This window comes from Neoarius graeffei, chromosome 18, assembly GCF_027579695.1.
Source record: "Neoarius graeffei isolate fNeoGra1 chromosome 18, fNeoGra1.pri, whole genome shotgun sequence".
In the NCBI taxonomy this organism is placed as follows: Eukaryota; Metazoa; Chordata; class Actinopteri; order Siluriformes; family Ariidae; genus Neoarius; species Neoarius graeffei.
Window position 1 is genome coordinate 63,979,393 of NC_083586.1, and position 16,053 is coordinate 63,995,445.

The 16,053-nt window shown below is 42.7% G+C and overlaps 1 protein-coding gene across 2 annotated transcripts in view; it reads left to right on the forward strand.

Moving 5' to 3' along the window:
* The window catches only part of LOC132866447 (GTPase IMAP family member 8-like), a 43,234-nt gene extending 28,133 nt beyond the window's left edge, over positions 1-15,101 (forward strand). For both annotated transcript variants that reach the window (XM_060899207.1, XM_060899206.1), the window contains exons 2-4: positions 8,167-8,284; positions 8,430-9,245; positions 12,929-15,101. In XM_060899207.1, coding sequence (XP_060755190.1) covers positions 8,266-8,284; positions 8,430-9,245; positions 12,929-13,614 — 1,521 coding nt within the window. In that variant the 5' untranslated portion in view covers positions 8,167-8,265 and the 3' untranslated portion in view covers positions 13,615-15,101. The remainder of the gene's footprint in view (positions 1-8,166; positions 8,285-8,429; positions 9,246-12,928) is intronic.
* Positions 15,102-16,053: the final 952 nt, after the last annotated feature.

Here is a 16,053-nt window from a genome sequence, read left to right on the forward strand (position 1 = left end):
GTTGTATGGCAGCAAATCATGGACTACATACGCAAGACAGGAGAGAAGACTGAACACCTTCCACCTGAGGTGCATAAGGTGAATCTTGGGGATATCTGGGAAAGACACAGTTTCCAACAACATAGTCCTGTCTGTCACTGGTCTTCCAAGCATTTACACCCTTCTAAGACAGCGCAGGTTGCATTGGTAGGGCCATGTCTACCTCATGGAAGATGGTCATATCCCCAAAGACATTCTCTATGGAGAGCTCACAAGTGGCAAGAGAAATGTCGGTCAGCCCAGTGTCCGATACAAGGATGTTTGTAAAAGAGACATGAAAGCAGTGGACATTGATGTCAAGTCTTGGGAGATGTTTGCAGCAGATCGCCCAAAGTAGAAACACACCCTAAACCAGCAGCTTCAAGCAGGTGAGACTAGGTTATTGGAAGAGGCAGTGGCCAGGCAGGCACACCGTCGAGAGCACAGTGCTTTCAACCCAACAGCAACCACCTTCTTGTCAGGAATGGCGAGCTGAGGTGAAGTGAGGACCCAAGAGCAGACTCAGAAAACAGGCAGTGGAACAAGAACATTTATTTAATGAAGTAGATGGCAGAAAGGCAAAGGCACAGTAGGGCTCAGGCAAAGATTGGTTGTCAAAAAACAGGCCAGGAGGTCAAAAACACAGAAGGAGGTTGACACGATCAGGGACAAAAAACAGGAGAGAAAAATCTTCACAAAAACTGATGAACACAGGGACAAGGGAAACCCAGGCAGAGGGAGCAAAAGACACAATTCAAAAGAACAGGCAGGCAAAAACAGGGACATAAAACTGGACAGAAACTTGACAAAAAACAAGGAAAAATTCAGGCAGGGGGAATCAAGAAGACGCAATACCAGTGAGCTGTAGCGAGGCAAGGAAAGTCTACAAGAGACAGTCTGGCAAATGGAGTCGCTCCAAACAGTTCTTAAAAAGCCCTGGCTGATGGGAGAGGAGTGGTAGCAGGTGTGGGAGTGCCACTTCAGGAAATGGCCTTCAGCAAAGCAGGACTGAATTCCTGTTCTGGAGCCAGCATGGAAGTCCCACAGTCTAAGGCATGGATGGACTGGACTGGACTGTGACACCTTCCTATGCAACCTTTGCAGCAGGGACTGCCACTCACGTGTAGGGCTTTACAGCCGTAGTAGACCCCGAAGCCATTTGTTTTCAGGATAATGGCTGGCTGATGAAATTATTGGCTGGCTAGCTGACTCAGCCAAAACCTTAATGGCTGCTGCAGCCACCAAAATGTTTATGGCTACAAATGGCTGATACTGGACGTCACTGTGTGGCATATATCCGGGCGAACGGATCAAACAAATGGGGGGAATAAATAGCAAATTACCACAGGTCTCCTGGTCTCTTACTTCATTGTAAATATAAATCTAGCAAGATTGTAGTTCAATGCTAATAATAAGCTAATCTGGATTGTTCGAGGAAGGCATCTAGCTATCTACTCTCACTAGCAATGACCAGTGAAGGACTGGCAGCTATCTTACTATGATGAAAGTAGAGTGGTGGAGTACTTTTTTTTTATCAATCTCGAAGTATGTGAAACAAACAAACAAACAAAAAAAATACCTTTACACTTTCCCTCAGCAGCGGCAAAGAATGCAGCCATCTCGTCGATATCGGAGTCGATTGATGCTCTGGGTGGGTTCCCGGGTTCCCCAGTGTATCGTGGTAACGGTGTGAGGGGCGGGAAGCCAGACAGGTAGTCACAACGGCAAGCTTGTGGTGGCTCTCTGTGCTGTGATATCAGTTCTAAATCTCTACAGTGTATGCCTATACGTCTCTATTGTGTTACTACTAGTGTGTACAGTTGATCATGTTTGTGTCACTTTTCTTGTAGCTCATGATGTGGATAAACCCATTATTTGATGTACACAATTCTTAGTGGCTCAGCCAAATTTTATTAGATAGCGGCTCAAATTGGCTTACAAAATTATTGGCTGGCGGCGGCTCAAATTCTAAATGGCGGTTTTAGCGGCGCCTGGCGGCGGCTTCGGGGTCTAAGCCGTAGCTGCCAAAGTTCCATGGACAGATAGAGGACGGATGTTATCCATAGTCAAAATTTGACTGACGGAGGCCAAGAGAGGTCACTCACTGTCCCTCACGTGGTGGCAGGGGTGTGTGTGTGTGTGTGCTGCCTGTGTGTGGCTCTCTCTGTTCTCCCCATTAAGCATTGGGGTCTGAGAGGCAGTTAAACTAGGAGATGACTTTGTTCATTTTGGTGAATAACTCTCTCTCTCTCTCTCTCTCTCTCTCTCTCTCTCTCTCACTCAAATTCAAAGTTTGCTTTATTTGCATGGCAAATATTAACCTTTCTATTCACAACAGCACAATGTCTTACATTTACTCTCTAACACCTTTGTGTGGCTGCTTGTCCAGCCAACATTTAAGATATTTAAAACAAAAGCAATTAATTATCTGACTATCCACATAATTTGCCTGATTTCAGTGTTGTTTTCAGGTTAGGGCTCAGCAGAGCTGATTTCAATATGAGCATAAACAGCTTTCTGATAATTACTGGCTGTGAAAGTGAAAGTAAAATGTTTTTACTGGAAAACACCTACTACCAGCAGGTAGGTGTGTGTGAGACTGAATTTAGGCTGGTATATATGGGGCGCCGTTTGTAAAGCATGTCCGTGCTGAAAATTTCAGCAACATTTTGTCACATTTAGCTTCAAACAGTGTTTTAAAAACGGTGTGAATTTTTCAGACTCCCCTTTTTGCACATTTATAACAATATTTGTCATCTTAGAGATATTTTAAATAGTTATATCTAAATGTTAAATGTTAAACCTAAATGTAAAAATATATGTTAAATTTAAATATAAATATAAAAATTAAATCTAACTGTTAAATCTAAATGTATTTGTACATTTAGGTTTAACATTTAACATTTATTTGTAACATTTACCATTTAGATATAACTATTTAAAATATCTCTAAGTTGAGAAATATTGTTATAAATGTGCAAAAAGGGGAGTCTGAAAAATTCACACCGTTTTTAAAACACTGTTTGAAGCTAAATGTGACAAAATGTTGCTGAAATTTTCAGCACGGACATGCTTTACAAACGGCGCTCCATATATATATATATATATATATATATATATATATATATATATATATATATATATATCTTCATTAATTTAATGAATTCAAATATCTTAACAGCTGCTAGTTTGTTTATACTGCTTACTTCATGTTTCATGTTTACCTGCTATACCTCAAGTGCCCTTGACTGTTTGGTTATTTGAAGCAATTTATGTGTGTGTGTGTGTGTGTGTATGAGTGTTTAGTCTATGTCTAGTTCCTATCTAGAGTGTTTATACTGTTTATATTGTTTGTTTGTTTGTTTCACATCACACATCACATCACATTATCTCTAGCCGCTTTATCCTTCTACAGGGTCGCAGGCAAGCTGGAGCCTATCCCAGCTGACTACGGGTGAAAGGCGGGGTTCACCCTGGACAAGTCGCCAGGTCATCACAGGGCTGACACATAGATACAGACAACCATTCACACTCACATTCACACCTACGGTCAATTTAGAGTCACCAGTTAACCTAACCTGCATGTCTTTGGACTGTGGGGGAAACCGGAGCACCCGGAGGAAACCCACGCGGACACGGGGAGAACATGCAAACTCCACACAGAAAGGCCCTCGCCGGCCACGGGGCTCGAACCCAGGACCTTCTTGCTGTGAGGCGACAGCGCTAACCACTACACCACCGTGCCGCCCCTTGTTTGTTTCAATTATTCTATTTTTATTTATTGCATTGCCTGTTTGCACTGTGGGTCAGAGAGGACTGAAATTTCATCTGTGCTGTATGTTGAGCATGTATAGCATATTTGACAATAAAGTTGACTTGACTATCCATCCATCCATTATTTGTAGCCATTTATCATGTACAGGGTCGCAGGCAAGCTGGAGCCTATCCCAGCTGACTATGGATGAGAGGCGGGGTACACCCTGGACAAGTCATTAAGTCATCACAGGGCGACACATAGAGACAAACAACCAACCATTCACACTCAGGTGGTGTTTACATTAGACCGTATCCGTCTCGTTTTCGTCGCGGATGCACTGTCTGTTCACATTAAAACGCCGGGAAACGACTCCACAGGCGGAACAACTTGAATCCGCCAGGGCCCACGTACTCAACCCAGTTCGTATCTGATCCGGTGCTGTGTAAACATTGAGATACGAGGAAACGCAGTGCTGAGCTCTAGCTGACGTCGTCATTGGACAACGTCACTGTGACATCCACCTTCCTGATTCGCTGGCGTTGTTCATGCCACGTTGGTCATGTGACGCTACTGCTGAAAAACGGCGCTGACTTCACTTCCTGCTATTGTTTCCACCTTGTATCACCTTTTTGTTTTTCATTAAAGAGTATAAAAGTATGAATATAATGCTTTGCTTTGTCATTCTTAATGTTGCTCATGGTAAGATGCAAATACTGCCCATTGTGTAGTTATGATTGTCTTTAGGCTTGCCATCCTTCCACTTGCAAGTAGTGAGTGACTTGCGCATGCCCGATATGCACTGGGATCACGCACACAGCGGCTCAGTCCCGAATCACTGCTCGTGCGCTTCACTCGTGCGCTGTGTAAGCTGCGCAGGGCCGGAGTGCGCACCCTCCAGAGGGCACTCGCTGTTCAGGGCGGAGTGATTTGGAGCGCAGCCGCTGAGGAGGAAGCGCTGAGCCGCACTGACACATTTCAACTTACGTGCCGAATTAGTCATGTGATTAGCGTATCCGTGTATTGGCGTTGCTGTGTGCACGCGAATCGTGTATTGGCGTTGCTGTGTGCACGCGAATCGTTTTAAAAACGTCAATCTGATGATCCGCTGATACGGTCTAATGTAAACACCACCTCACACTCACACCTACAGTCAATTTAGAGCCACCAATTATCCTAACCTGCATGTCTTTGGACTGTGGGGGAAACAAGAGCACCCAGAGGAAACCCACACAGACACGGGGAGAACATGCAAACTCTACACAGAAAGGCCCTCGTCAGATGCTGGGTTCGAACCCAGAACCTTCTTGGGGTGAGATGACAGTGCTAACCACTACACCACCATGCTGCCCTGAATTCAAATATTTGTACCAAAAATGTATGATTTCAATTTACATGTAAACCATCTTTAAATGTTTATTTCCCATCACTGTAAATTAAAAAAAAAAATCAAAATATGCCAGATTTGGATTTAACTAGAGTGTTAAAAAAGTGAACGAGGAGTGGAGTGTGTCCAGTGTTTGGGATGTGAATAGTAACAATATAAATTGTGATGGGAGTCTGTATGTTTATAATGGGGGTGGCACAGTGGTGAGCACTGTCACTTCACAGCACAAAGGTTCTGGGTTCAAGCCCAGTGGCCAACGGGGGTCTTTCTGTGTGGAGTTTGCATGTTCTCCCTGTGTCTGTGTGGGTTTCCTCCGGGTGCTCCGGTTTCCAAACCGGGTGATCTAAAGACATGCAAGTTAGGATAAATTGACCGTGAGTGTGAATAGTTGTTTGTCTTTGTGTGTCAGCCCTGCGATGATCTGGTGACTTGTCCAGGGTGTACCCAACCTCTCACCCATAGTCAACTGGGATAGGCTCCAGCTCTCCCGTGACCCTACACAGGATAAGCAGCTACAGATAATGGATGGGGGGGCGGCACGGTGGTGTAGTGGTTAGCGCTGTCGCCTCACAGCAAGAAGATCCGGATTCGAGCCCTGTGGCCAGCGAGGGCCTTTCTGTGCGGGGTTTGCATGTTCTCCCCGTGTCCGCGTGGGTTTCCTCCGGGTGCTCCGGTTTCCCCCACAGTCCAAAGACATGCAGGTTAGGTTAACTGGTGACTCTAAATTGAGCGTAGGTGTGAATGTGAGTGTGAATGGTTGTCTGTGTCTATGTGTCAGCCCTGTGATGACCTGGCGACTTGTCCAGGGTGTACCCCGCCTTTCGCCCGTAGTCAGCTGGGATAGGCTCCAGCTCGCCTGCGACCCTGTAGAAGGATAAAGCGGCTAGAGATAATGAGATGAGATGAGATAATGGATGGATGTTTATAGTGGATGGTGGCTCCCCCCCAAAGAAAATATTTTCTGACTGATATCTAAAGAAGATTGATGACCTGCCCAGGGTGAACTCCACCTCTCACCTGAAGTCAGCTGGTATTGGCTCAAGCTTCCTCCGAAACCCTGATGGATAAGTGGGATAGATAATGGGTTGGATGCATGGTATCAAAAGAATTAGGCCCAGGTTAAGGTACAATGCTTCCATGAATATTCCATGCTTGGGTTAAAAACAGATGATTTGCTGTGTAATCCAAAGTAGTCTGTAGTTATGTCAAGTCTAACTCAATAACACACTGAAATTCCTGTCAGGTTTTACAGATATATGAGAATACCACATAACTGGAGAAGTATTTAACGTATCAATAATACTGTAATTGCCGTACCTTGCGATGACTTGTCCAGGGTGTACCCCGCCTCTCACCCATAGTCAGCTGGGATAGGCTCCAGCTTGCCCGTGACCCTGCACAGGATAAGCGGTTATGGATAATGGATGGATGTAATTGCCTTGAAATATTGTATTGTACTGAAAGAAACTAAAAAAGAAGAGAAAACTACAAATAGAGTAAATATACAAAAATGATGGGTTCTATTGTCATGATTGTGTAAATATTCATGTCTTGCCCACTTTTTTATTTTAATGTAAAGAAATTTCAGACATCATCTCAATATTTAAATATTAAAATGCTTTTATATTGTATCCCTCACATCTACACTCTCAGAAAACAAAGTACATTGTTGTACCTTCAGGGGCACAACAGCTTGTCACTGAGATAGAACCTTCTAAGGTACTTATTTGTACCATTTATATACTGACTGGGAACGTATGTACCTTTTTGACCCTAGAAAGGTACACAAAGTAACCTTGGAGTACAGTATTGAGCCGTAGGGGGGTACTTTAGTGTAGATTGTATCTTAGTTGGGGGACAGAAATTGGCTTCTACTGTACCCCTATTTCTGACAGTGTAATATCACCAGCAGGCATTTCTACACTGCACTTATACAGGAATTGGCTCAATTTACTGAAAAAAAAAATAGAACTTGCCATTTCAGCTCTCAAACCTGCAGAATAGGAAATAGAACCTTTTTGCATAAATTACCATGCATGAGAGAACAGCGGAACTTTCATGGCATTGTGTTAAACCAGAACAGCCTGGGGAGCAGTTGGGGGTTAGGTGCCTTGCTGAAGGGCAGATCAGCCAATCCTGCTGGTTCAGGGAATCAAACCAGTGACTTTTTTGGTCCCAAAGCTCTTTCTCTAACCATTTGGCCATGCATTCCCCCAATACAACAATATTTGTTGATGGCGAAGGTATAAACAACAACAACAACGTCAACAACAGCATTTTCCAGTCCATGGATAGCATGTTGTTTGCCGTCTGATCCTCATCAAGCCCAGTTTCTGATTGGCAGTTGGCTGGAAGATCCCGATGGATGGGATTTATTATCTCACTATCCCATGTCATCCAGAACAGTATGGGTTCCCTTTGGAGTTTGACTCCTCTCAAGGTTTCTTCCTCATCACTGTCACCTCTGGCTTGTTCATTAGGAATCTAAATCTATGTCTTGACTTTTATAAAGCTCCTTTGTGGCAATGTTTAAAAATTAAATATGCTATGCAATCAAAAGTAGTCTGTAGTTATGTGAAGTCTAACTCAATAACACACTGAAATTCCTGTCAGATTTTATAGATATATGAGAATACCACATAACTGGAGAAGTATTTAATGTATCAATAATACTGTAATTGCCGTGCCCTGCGATGACCTGGTGACTTGTCCAGGGTGTACCCTGCCTCTCACCCATAGTCAGCTGGGATAGGCTCCAGCTTGCCCATGACCCTACACAAGGTAAGTGGTTATGGATAATGGATGGATACTCATTTTCAGTTTAATGCCAGCAATAGGTTTTAAAAACATTTCGACACGGTTGTGTTTACCACTGCGTTATATCACCTCTACTTTTGACAACACTGCAAAAGTTTGTGAACTGAAGAGACCATGTGCTGTAGTTTTGAAAGTGAATTGTTGTCCCATTCTTACCTGATATAGGATTTCGTATTTATGTTTGACACAGTGTCCCAACTTTTGTGGAACTGGGATTGTATATCGAGACTATTGGAGCTGCATAAAAACTGAAAGAAAGAAAGAAAACAACTGAGGATTTGAAGGAAAAATGGCTTCATGTCCTTCAGGTATGTCGAATAGACCTCCTTTATCCCACATGTGACAGTAAGCAAAATATTATTACTTACGTTTGGCCATGTAAAACATATAAAGCTGTACTTAAATTTTAGCTAGTTTGAAGTACATTGTGCATGTCTTCATCATTTCTTGCAGAGTGTAAGATTCTCAGGATTATGCTTCTTGGTCGCAGTGGTGTTGGAAAAAGTGCAACAGCCAATGTGATATTAGGAACAGAAACTTTCAAAGAAACTGAAACTATACAGTGTGAGATACAGAATGGGAGAGTAGAGGGAAGAAACATCTCAGTGATTGACACGCCAGGAATCAACAACACTTCACTCACTCCAGAACAGTGGAGGACTGAACTAAAGAAGGGTTTGTTGCTTTCCTCTCCTGGTCCTCATGTGTTCCTGCTGGTGACCAAAGTGGGGAAATTCTCAGAAGAAGAGAGAAATGCTGTGAAGTGGATTGTGGAGAACTTTGGAGAAGAAGCTCCGAAGTTCACTATGATACTGTTCATAGGAAGAGAAAAAATGACACAGAGACAGTTGGTGAGATTTTCTGAGGATGTCAGGACAAAGGATTTGATCAGCTGCTTTCATCGTGGATACTGTGTGATAAACAGTAAGAGAGAAGTTAATCAGGCTCAGATCAGTAAACTGCTGGAGGAGATTGAGGCCATCGTACAACAAAATGGAGGTCAGGTCTACACGCAAGAGATGTACGAAGCAGTTGATAGAATGAGAACAGGAGGCATCACACAGAAAAAAGAGGAAATGGGAAAGGGACATGAGAGCCAACCAAAACCAAACCAAGATACAAGTCTGGAGGTGCGGAAAAAGGATTCTGTTCTTGGGGTTAATGTAAAGTGCGGAAATGTGATACCTCCAAAGAAACAGGAAGAGTCAGTGAAGTCACTTCCTGAGAAGAAGGGAGAGATGGCAGCCAAGTTTGTACAACCTCATCCATGTGAGTCTGGTACTCCAGTCCAAAACTAACTGAATGGCATCGACATGGATTAATTGTCGTTACTGCTGTGTATTTATTTTCACAAATATTGTTTATAATGATGATGAAGAGATTATCGTTAGTATATGTTACGCTGTCAGGCTACAAATTTAGTTATCAAATTCTCTGACTTTCCAAGAGTAAACTTTCATGACCTGTTGTGATCACAGTAAGAAAACTCAAGTATTTATTTACTTTAACAGTATTCATAGTTCTACTTAAAAAAAAAAAAATACTTATAGTGATTATTAGCTCATCCAGCCAACAGGTGATGAGTTTAATGCCATCATGTGTCATCCGGCGTCCGTCCGGCAGTGTCCGCATTTCACGAAAATCGCTTCTTCTTTCTCAATCCTTCACTGATTTTTATTGTTTTTGGCAGGAAGGTAGGTCTGCCTGGGGTGCATATAACTTCTAGCCAAATTTGCATAATTGCAATTAATAATGAAGATATGGAGTAATTAAGCCCTAATGAGCAGTTTCCACACAAATCGCTTCTTCTCCCTCAATTCTTCACTGATTTTGATTCTTTCTGGCATGAAGGTAGGGGTCCCTAGGGTGCATATAACTTCTACCCTGATGATGATGATGCCCTTTATTGTCACTAGTCACATGTACCAGCGAAATTAGCCGTCAACCTGTCCGTACATATACAACATACAATTGACATAGGGTAGACAGAACAGGAAGACAGGGATAAAAATAAAAAGGAAACACAACATGAGGAGAGATAAGGAAAAAAAGAACACCCCCCCACACACACACTATGCTCCTGTCAGGAGTACAGTGTGGGAACATTTAAAAAACCCTTGCATAAGCACACAACAACACAAGTACACTTTAAACACGGGACTTGAGGGGGGGGGAATCAGGGGTGAGGGGGGAGGGGGGGAGGTAATCCAGCACAAGCAAGCAGCCGTCCGCTCCTGCAGCCATGAAGGCGCTGGTCACGCACCCGCTTGTCACACTGGGGGTAAAAATGGCGACCGCGGAGAGTTAGAGAGGAATGCGAGGAATGAGAGCATCTCCCGGCAGTGACCTTCAGGGGGAAATATTTCCTCAGCAGCGGCCTAAACCAAGGCCGGTGCTGACTCAGGGTGCCGAATGTCGATAAGATATGTGGCAGATCACAGAATCCAGGGACACATGTCGGCCCGGGGGCATTTTGAGTTATTGACAGATTCAGAAAGTACAGTTTCTAAGCTTTCCAATGATGCCTTCCATGTGGAGATCTGACAATATTTGAAGAATGTGTGGCCTTTTGAAAGTGTATACTTCTTAAAACAGAAAAGGGAGAAAATCGCCCTCAAAATTTTCCATCTCAGCTACTCTGGGTGCAGGGCGGGCACATAATGGTGCTCATTTGCATGGCATTAAGGAAAGCCCTACCCCCTACGAGCTAGCACGATACTACTTTCATGTAAACAAAGATCACCATGTCAATTTTCCTTCCATGCAAAGTATGCCCAACACAATTATGAAGTACAAAAATAAGTCCTAAAGTATACTTTAACGTTTTGTGGTTGAAAAATTACTCACACCGTAAGAAAGAAAGATAGCACGATGATAATACAACTAACACAACACTAGTTTCATGTAAAGCCTCGGTCACAACCGGCCGTACCGTACGCGCTCCTACAGCCGGTCTACACGCAAAAAACGCAAGAAACACACGGAGAGCGCGCAGGAAACGCACGAGAGCGCGCGTGTGAAAAGCACGAGAGTGCGCGTGTGACGTGCTGATTTTCGAGCTGCAGACCGGCCGCAGAGGTTCTTTGTCATGTCAAACAAACTCTACAGGCGCTTACGTTTTTTTCAGGTTGCAAGACAAACTTACGGCCAACGCGCGTCTTTCTCCGTGAACAAAAAAAAAAAACGCAGCAGTTTGGGAAACGCCAAAAATCACACGGCCAAAAAATCGTATGTCCGGTTGTGACCTAGGCTTAACCAAACCACAACACTCTCCGTTACATGCAAAAATAACCACACAGCCTTCGATTAATAAACTTACCCCATCAGAAAGAGAAACGGTGCCTTGCACACACCAATGCCTCCGATGGAATGTAATCCTAGAACGGTCCGTGTATCATCCGATCATTCAAGTATTCCATTCAATCTGGAAAACGAGGTTGCGGGGTTTTTTTGCTAGAAATGGTGATCTTCGATGTAAATACCGTGTGTCTGTTTGCTTCGCGGTGTTTCAGCTCCTCTGCGCTCTGTTTAGTAACTCATTCCATAGTGAAATCACACGCCTGTATGCAGTTAAGTAGCCATGCGCTCAGCTCGGATCATACAGCTGATTCGCGGAAAAAAAAAACAAATGACTTAAATCATCATGTGAATGGCCCATATGGTAATTTACCCACACCCCCCAGCAGGCTACAGTCCTGACAAAAACAAGACAATCTGCAACAAAAAATGTATGCTTTTCCAACAAAACAATCTATTATCTGAAATACTGATTGCATTCTTCAAGATCTCAACTTGCACATGATGGAAAAAAACAAAAATCACAAATTTCGAAAAAAAAATGCTTCTTTTACGATTATCTCGGATTTGTTTCGGCCGACATGTGTCCCTGGATTCGGTGAGGGGTCACATATGAATTGTTTGGTCTTTCCAGACACAGTCTTTGCACGTCCACACCGCTCGTCCATATCTGTCCATTCCGTCCATTCTATTCAAATTGATCTCCGAAAAACATATTCCTTGCAAAGCTGAAAGCTGCTCCGAGATAAGAACCATTTTGTGGTTAAAGTTCTGAATGTCCACAGTCCAAGTGCCAACAGCTTTGCCCACCACTCCAATCATATCGGGCAGCTTTGTGGGGCTTTGAACAGCTGTCACCATCGTCTGATTTCCTCGATATACAGGTACCAGGGCAATGCCTAATCCAATCAGCAAAAGTCCTGTAATCATGGTTCCGAATAGGTAGATATCATCAATGTCCTCCACAGAAAGAATCGCCAGGCACACGACTCGCCACCGCTCCCACGCGTCCATCATGTAACCAGCCGCAAACGTTACGGCAGGACAGACGGGTTCCCCCAAACCCAAAACTGTGTCAATTTCATTAGGAGACCAGTTTATCAATTCCATGCTTTTTTTAGTTTAGAAAGTAATGCAGGAAGAGTCTCTTCAAAAAGTACAGCAGACGAGACAAGACACAGAAGCACAAGCAGGGAAAAAAAGGAGGGAGAGGGAGAGCAGAATGCGACCGCCTTCCGTGGAAGCACGGAGAGAAAATTTGATTTGCTTAATTACAATTTTTAATGAAGTTATGGACTAATTAAGCCTTAATGAGTGAGCAGTTCAACAAAAATCGCTTCTTCTCAATCAATTCCTCACCGTTTTGGATTCTTTCTGGTAAATAGGTCAGTATTCCTAGAGTGGATATCACTTCTATATATAGCTTGTATATAGTGTATATAGCTTGGAACATTTATTGTGCAAGGTGGCCCACTTTAGATCGTTCCTTCTGGACTAGACGGGGCTGGAGTGAGCTACACCGTCATTGACGGTCTCGTTTTCTTACGATTCCTGCTTTAATATTTTACGATTCTTTTTTAAAAAAACATTTTTCACATATTTTTAAAATACACAAACCTTTCATAATAACTTTTCTTTCTTTATTTTAATCTTAGCAACTGCACTGCGGATTGTCCTCCTGGGGAAGACTGGATCAGGGAAGAGTGCAACGGGAAACACCATCCTGAATGGCAAATATTTTGAAGTGAAACCTTCTCCTGTATTAGTGACGAGACAATGTGAAGTGAAAAGAAGTGAGCGCATCATGGTGATCGATACACCTGGCATTTTTAACACACTGCTAACCACAGACGAATTAAGACAACAAATGGATCGGTGTATGAACTTGGCAGTTCCTGGTCCTCACGTCTTCCTGCTGGTGGTCAAACTGGGCAGATTCACAGAAGAGGAGAAGAAGACAGTGGAGTGGATGAAGAACAACTTTGGAAAACATGCCTTTTTCTTCACCATGATTCTGTTCACTCACGCTGATCAGCTTGGAGAGAATACACTTGATGACATTTTGGCAGAGAGTGCTGATTTAAGGCAACTCCTCAACTGCTGTGGGAATAGATATCATGCATTTAACAACAATGATCCCAGCCCTTCTCAGGTAGAAAACCTGATGCAGAAGATAAATAACATGGTGATGCTGAATGGCAGCCGTTATTACACTGAAAAGATGTACCGTGCTCAGGGAAATGTTGGTGGAGGTGAAATGTTTGCTGTAGGCCTCTCTGTAGCTACAGGAATAATTGCAACTGCAGGACTAGCAGCTTTAGGATTTTTACTCAGAAAATAAATACAGTTTCAGCCAAAACACAATGAAAGTAAATGCGGCATTTCATTTTAAAACAGCCAGACCTGAAAATATCACACAGCAACAGATTTATTCTCTCCTTTTTTATGTACATCAGAGATGTCTACAAGCGCTGACGACTGGTCGCCTACACAGACGGTCTCCGCCGGCTACTCGATCCCAGAAAAAAATAAAAACTTGCCTTTCAATGTTTAAGTGATTTATATCATCTCCACCGCCCATAATTCGCTGCAAATCCAATTATTTCACCATGAAATTGTCTTCGATTCAGGTCCAGCACAACCAGAAGTGATGCCATATTTGTTGATTGATTCTCGCACTCTGATTGGCTGAGATGGACCACGTGACCACACCGTAGAGTATGTAGTTATGTTACATAGCCAGGCAGCGTACTACAGAGGGTCACTGAGAAAGCCAAGCACACATATCCGTACATCTGGAGGGAAATTTCATACAGATTTTGCAAGTATTTTACAGGGAAATGGTTAGTAATTTATTAGCTGAGAGTCCACCGGAAGTCATGTACATTTTAAAATTTTCTGGGGGGGGTGCCCCTAGACCCCCCAGTATTAGCACGCCATGGGGGCTTCACCGCTGCAGATTTCAGAGACGCCTGCTACTTTTTTTAGCTGGCTACTTGAGATTTTCCGGAGAGCCATGATACATGAACAGAATCTGTATTAGCTCATCCGATCTGGCTGACAGGTGACGAGTTTATGCCATCATATGTTTTCTGTCATCCATGTTTCATGAAAATCTCTTCTTCTCTTTCAATTCTTCACTGATTTTTATTCTTTTTGGCAGGAAGGTAGGTTTCCCTGGGGTGCAAATAGCTTCTACCCAAATCTGCATAATTGCAATTAATAATGAAGATATGGAGTAATTAATCAATCCCTAATGAGCAGTTTCCACACAAATCGCTTCTTCTCCCTCAATTCTTCACCGATTTTGATTCTTTCTGACATGAAGGTAGGGGTCCCTAGGGTGCATAGAACTACTTCCTATACTAATGCTCTTAACAATGCTTTTGACAGTAATGTTTTTAATACTTGGAAATCCATTTGCCTTAAGTGCTGCTCTTCCCGAAATATTCTAACAACTAATGCTTGCTGTTATTGAGTAGACCTAGAGAGTCTCAGTTAGTTTTTAACTATAAATAATATTATAAATGATATTAGGTGATAGTAACTGGAACATTATAATTGCAAACTTTATATTCTCTTGTTATGAGATTTTTAGACTATAGTTTAATTTGTGGTATCCATAAGTGTGTTTTTGTGAGGCAAATATTTTCTAGGCTTCTGCTGAACGGGCTTGCGAATATCAATTCGCAATAATTAATTATTTAGTTTTAACTATATGTATATGCATTTTTTTTTTATTATAGGGCACACTGTTATTGGAGCCTACCTCTGTTGTGTGACCCCCACCATTATATGTAGTTTGTGAACCCTTTAGAATTTTCTATATTTCTGCATAAATATGACCTAAAACATCATCAGATTTTCACACAAGTCCTAAAAGTAGATAAAAAGAACCCAGTTAAAGAAATGATACAAAAATATTATACTTGGTCATTTATTTATTGAGGAAAATGATCCAATATTTCATATCTGTGAGTGGCAAAAGTATGTGAACCTCTAGGATTAGCAGTTAATTTGAAGGTGAAATTAGAGTCAGGTGTTTTCAATCAATGGGATGACAATCAGGTGTCAGTGGGCACCCTGTTTTATTTAAAGAACAGGGATCTATCAAAGTCTGATCTTCACAACACATGTTTGTGGAAGTGTATCATGGCACAAACAAAGGAGATTTCTGAGGACCTCAGAAAAAGCGTTGTTGATGCTCATCAGGCTGGAAAAGGTTACAAAACCATCTATAAAGAATTTGGACTCCACCAATCCGCAGTCAGACAGATTGTGTACAAATGGAGGAAATTCAAGACCCTTGTTACCCTCCCCAGGAGTGGTTGACCAACAAAGATCACTCCAAGAGCAAGGCGTGTAATAGATGGCGAGGTCTCAAAGGACCCCAGGGTAACTTCTAAGCAACTGAAGGCCTCTCTCACATTGGCTAATGTTAATGCTCATGAGTCCACCATCAGGAGAACACTGAACAGCAATGGTGTGCATGGCAGGGTTGCAAGGAGAAAGCCACTGCTCTCCAAAAAGAACATTGCTGCTCGTCAGCAGTTTGCTAAAGATCATGTGGACAAGCCAGAAGGCTATTGGAAAAATGTTTTGTGGATGGATGAGACCAAAATAGAACATTTTGGTTTAAATGAGAAGCATTATGTTTGGAGAAAGGAAAACACTGCATTCCAGTATAAGAACCTTATCCCATCTGTGAAACATGGTGGTGGTAGTATCATGGTTTGGGCCTGTTTTGCTGCATCTGGGCCAGGACAGCTTGCCATCATTG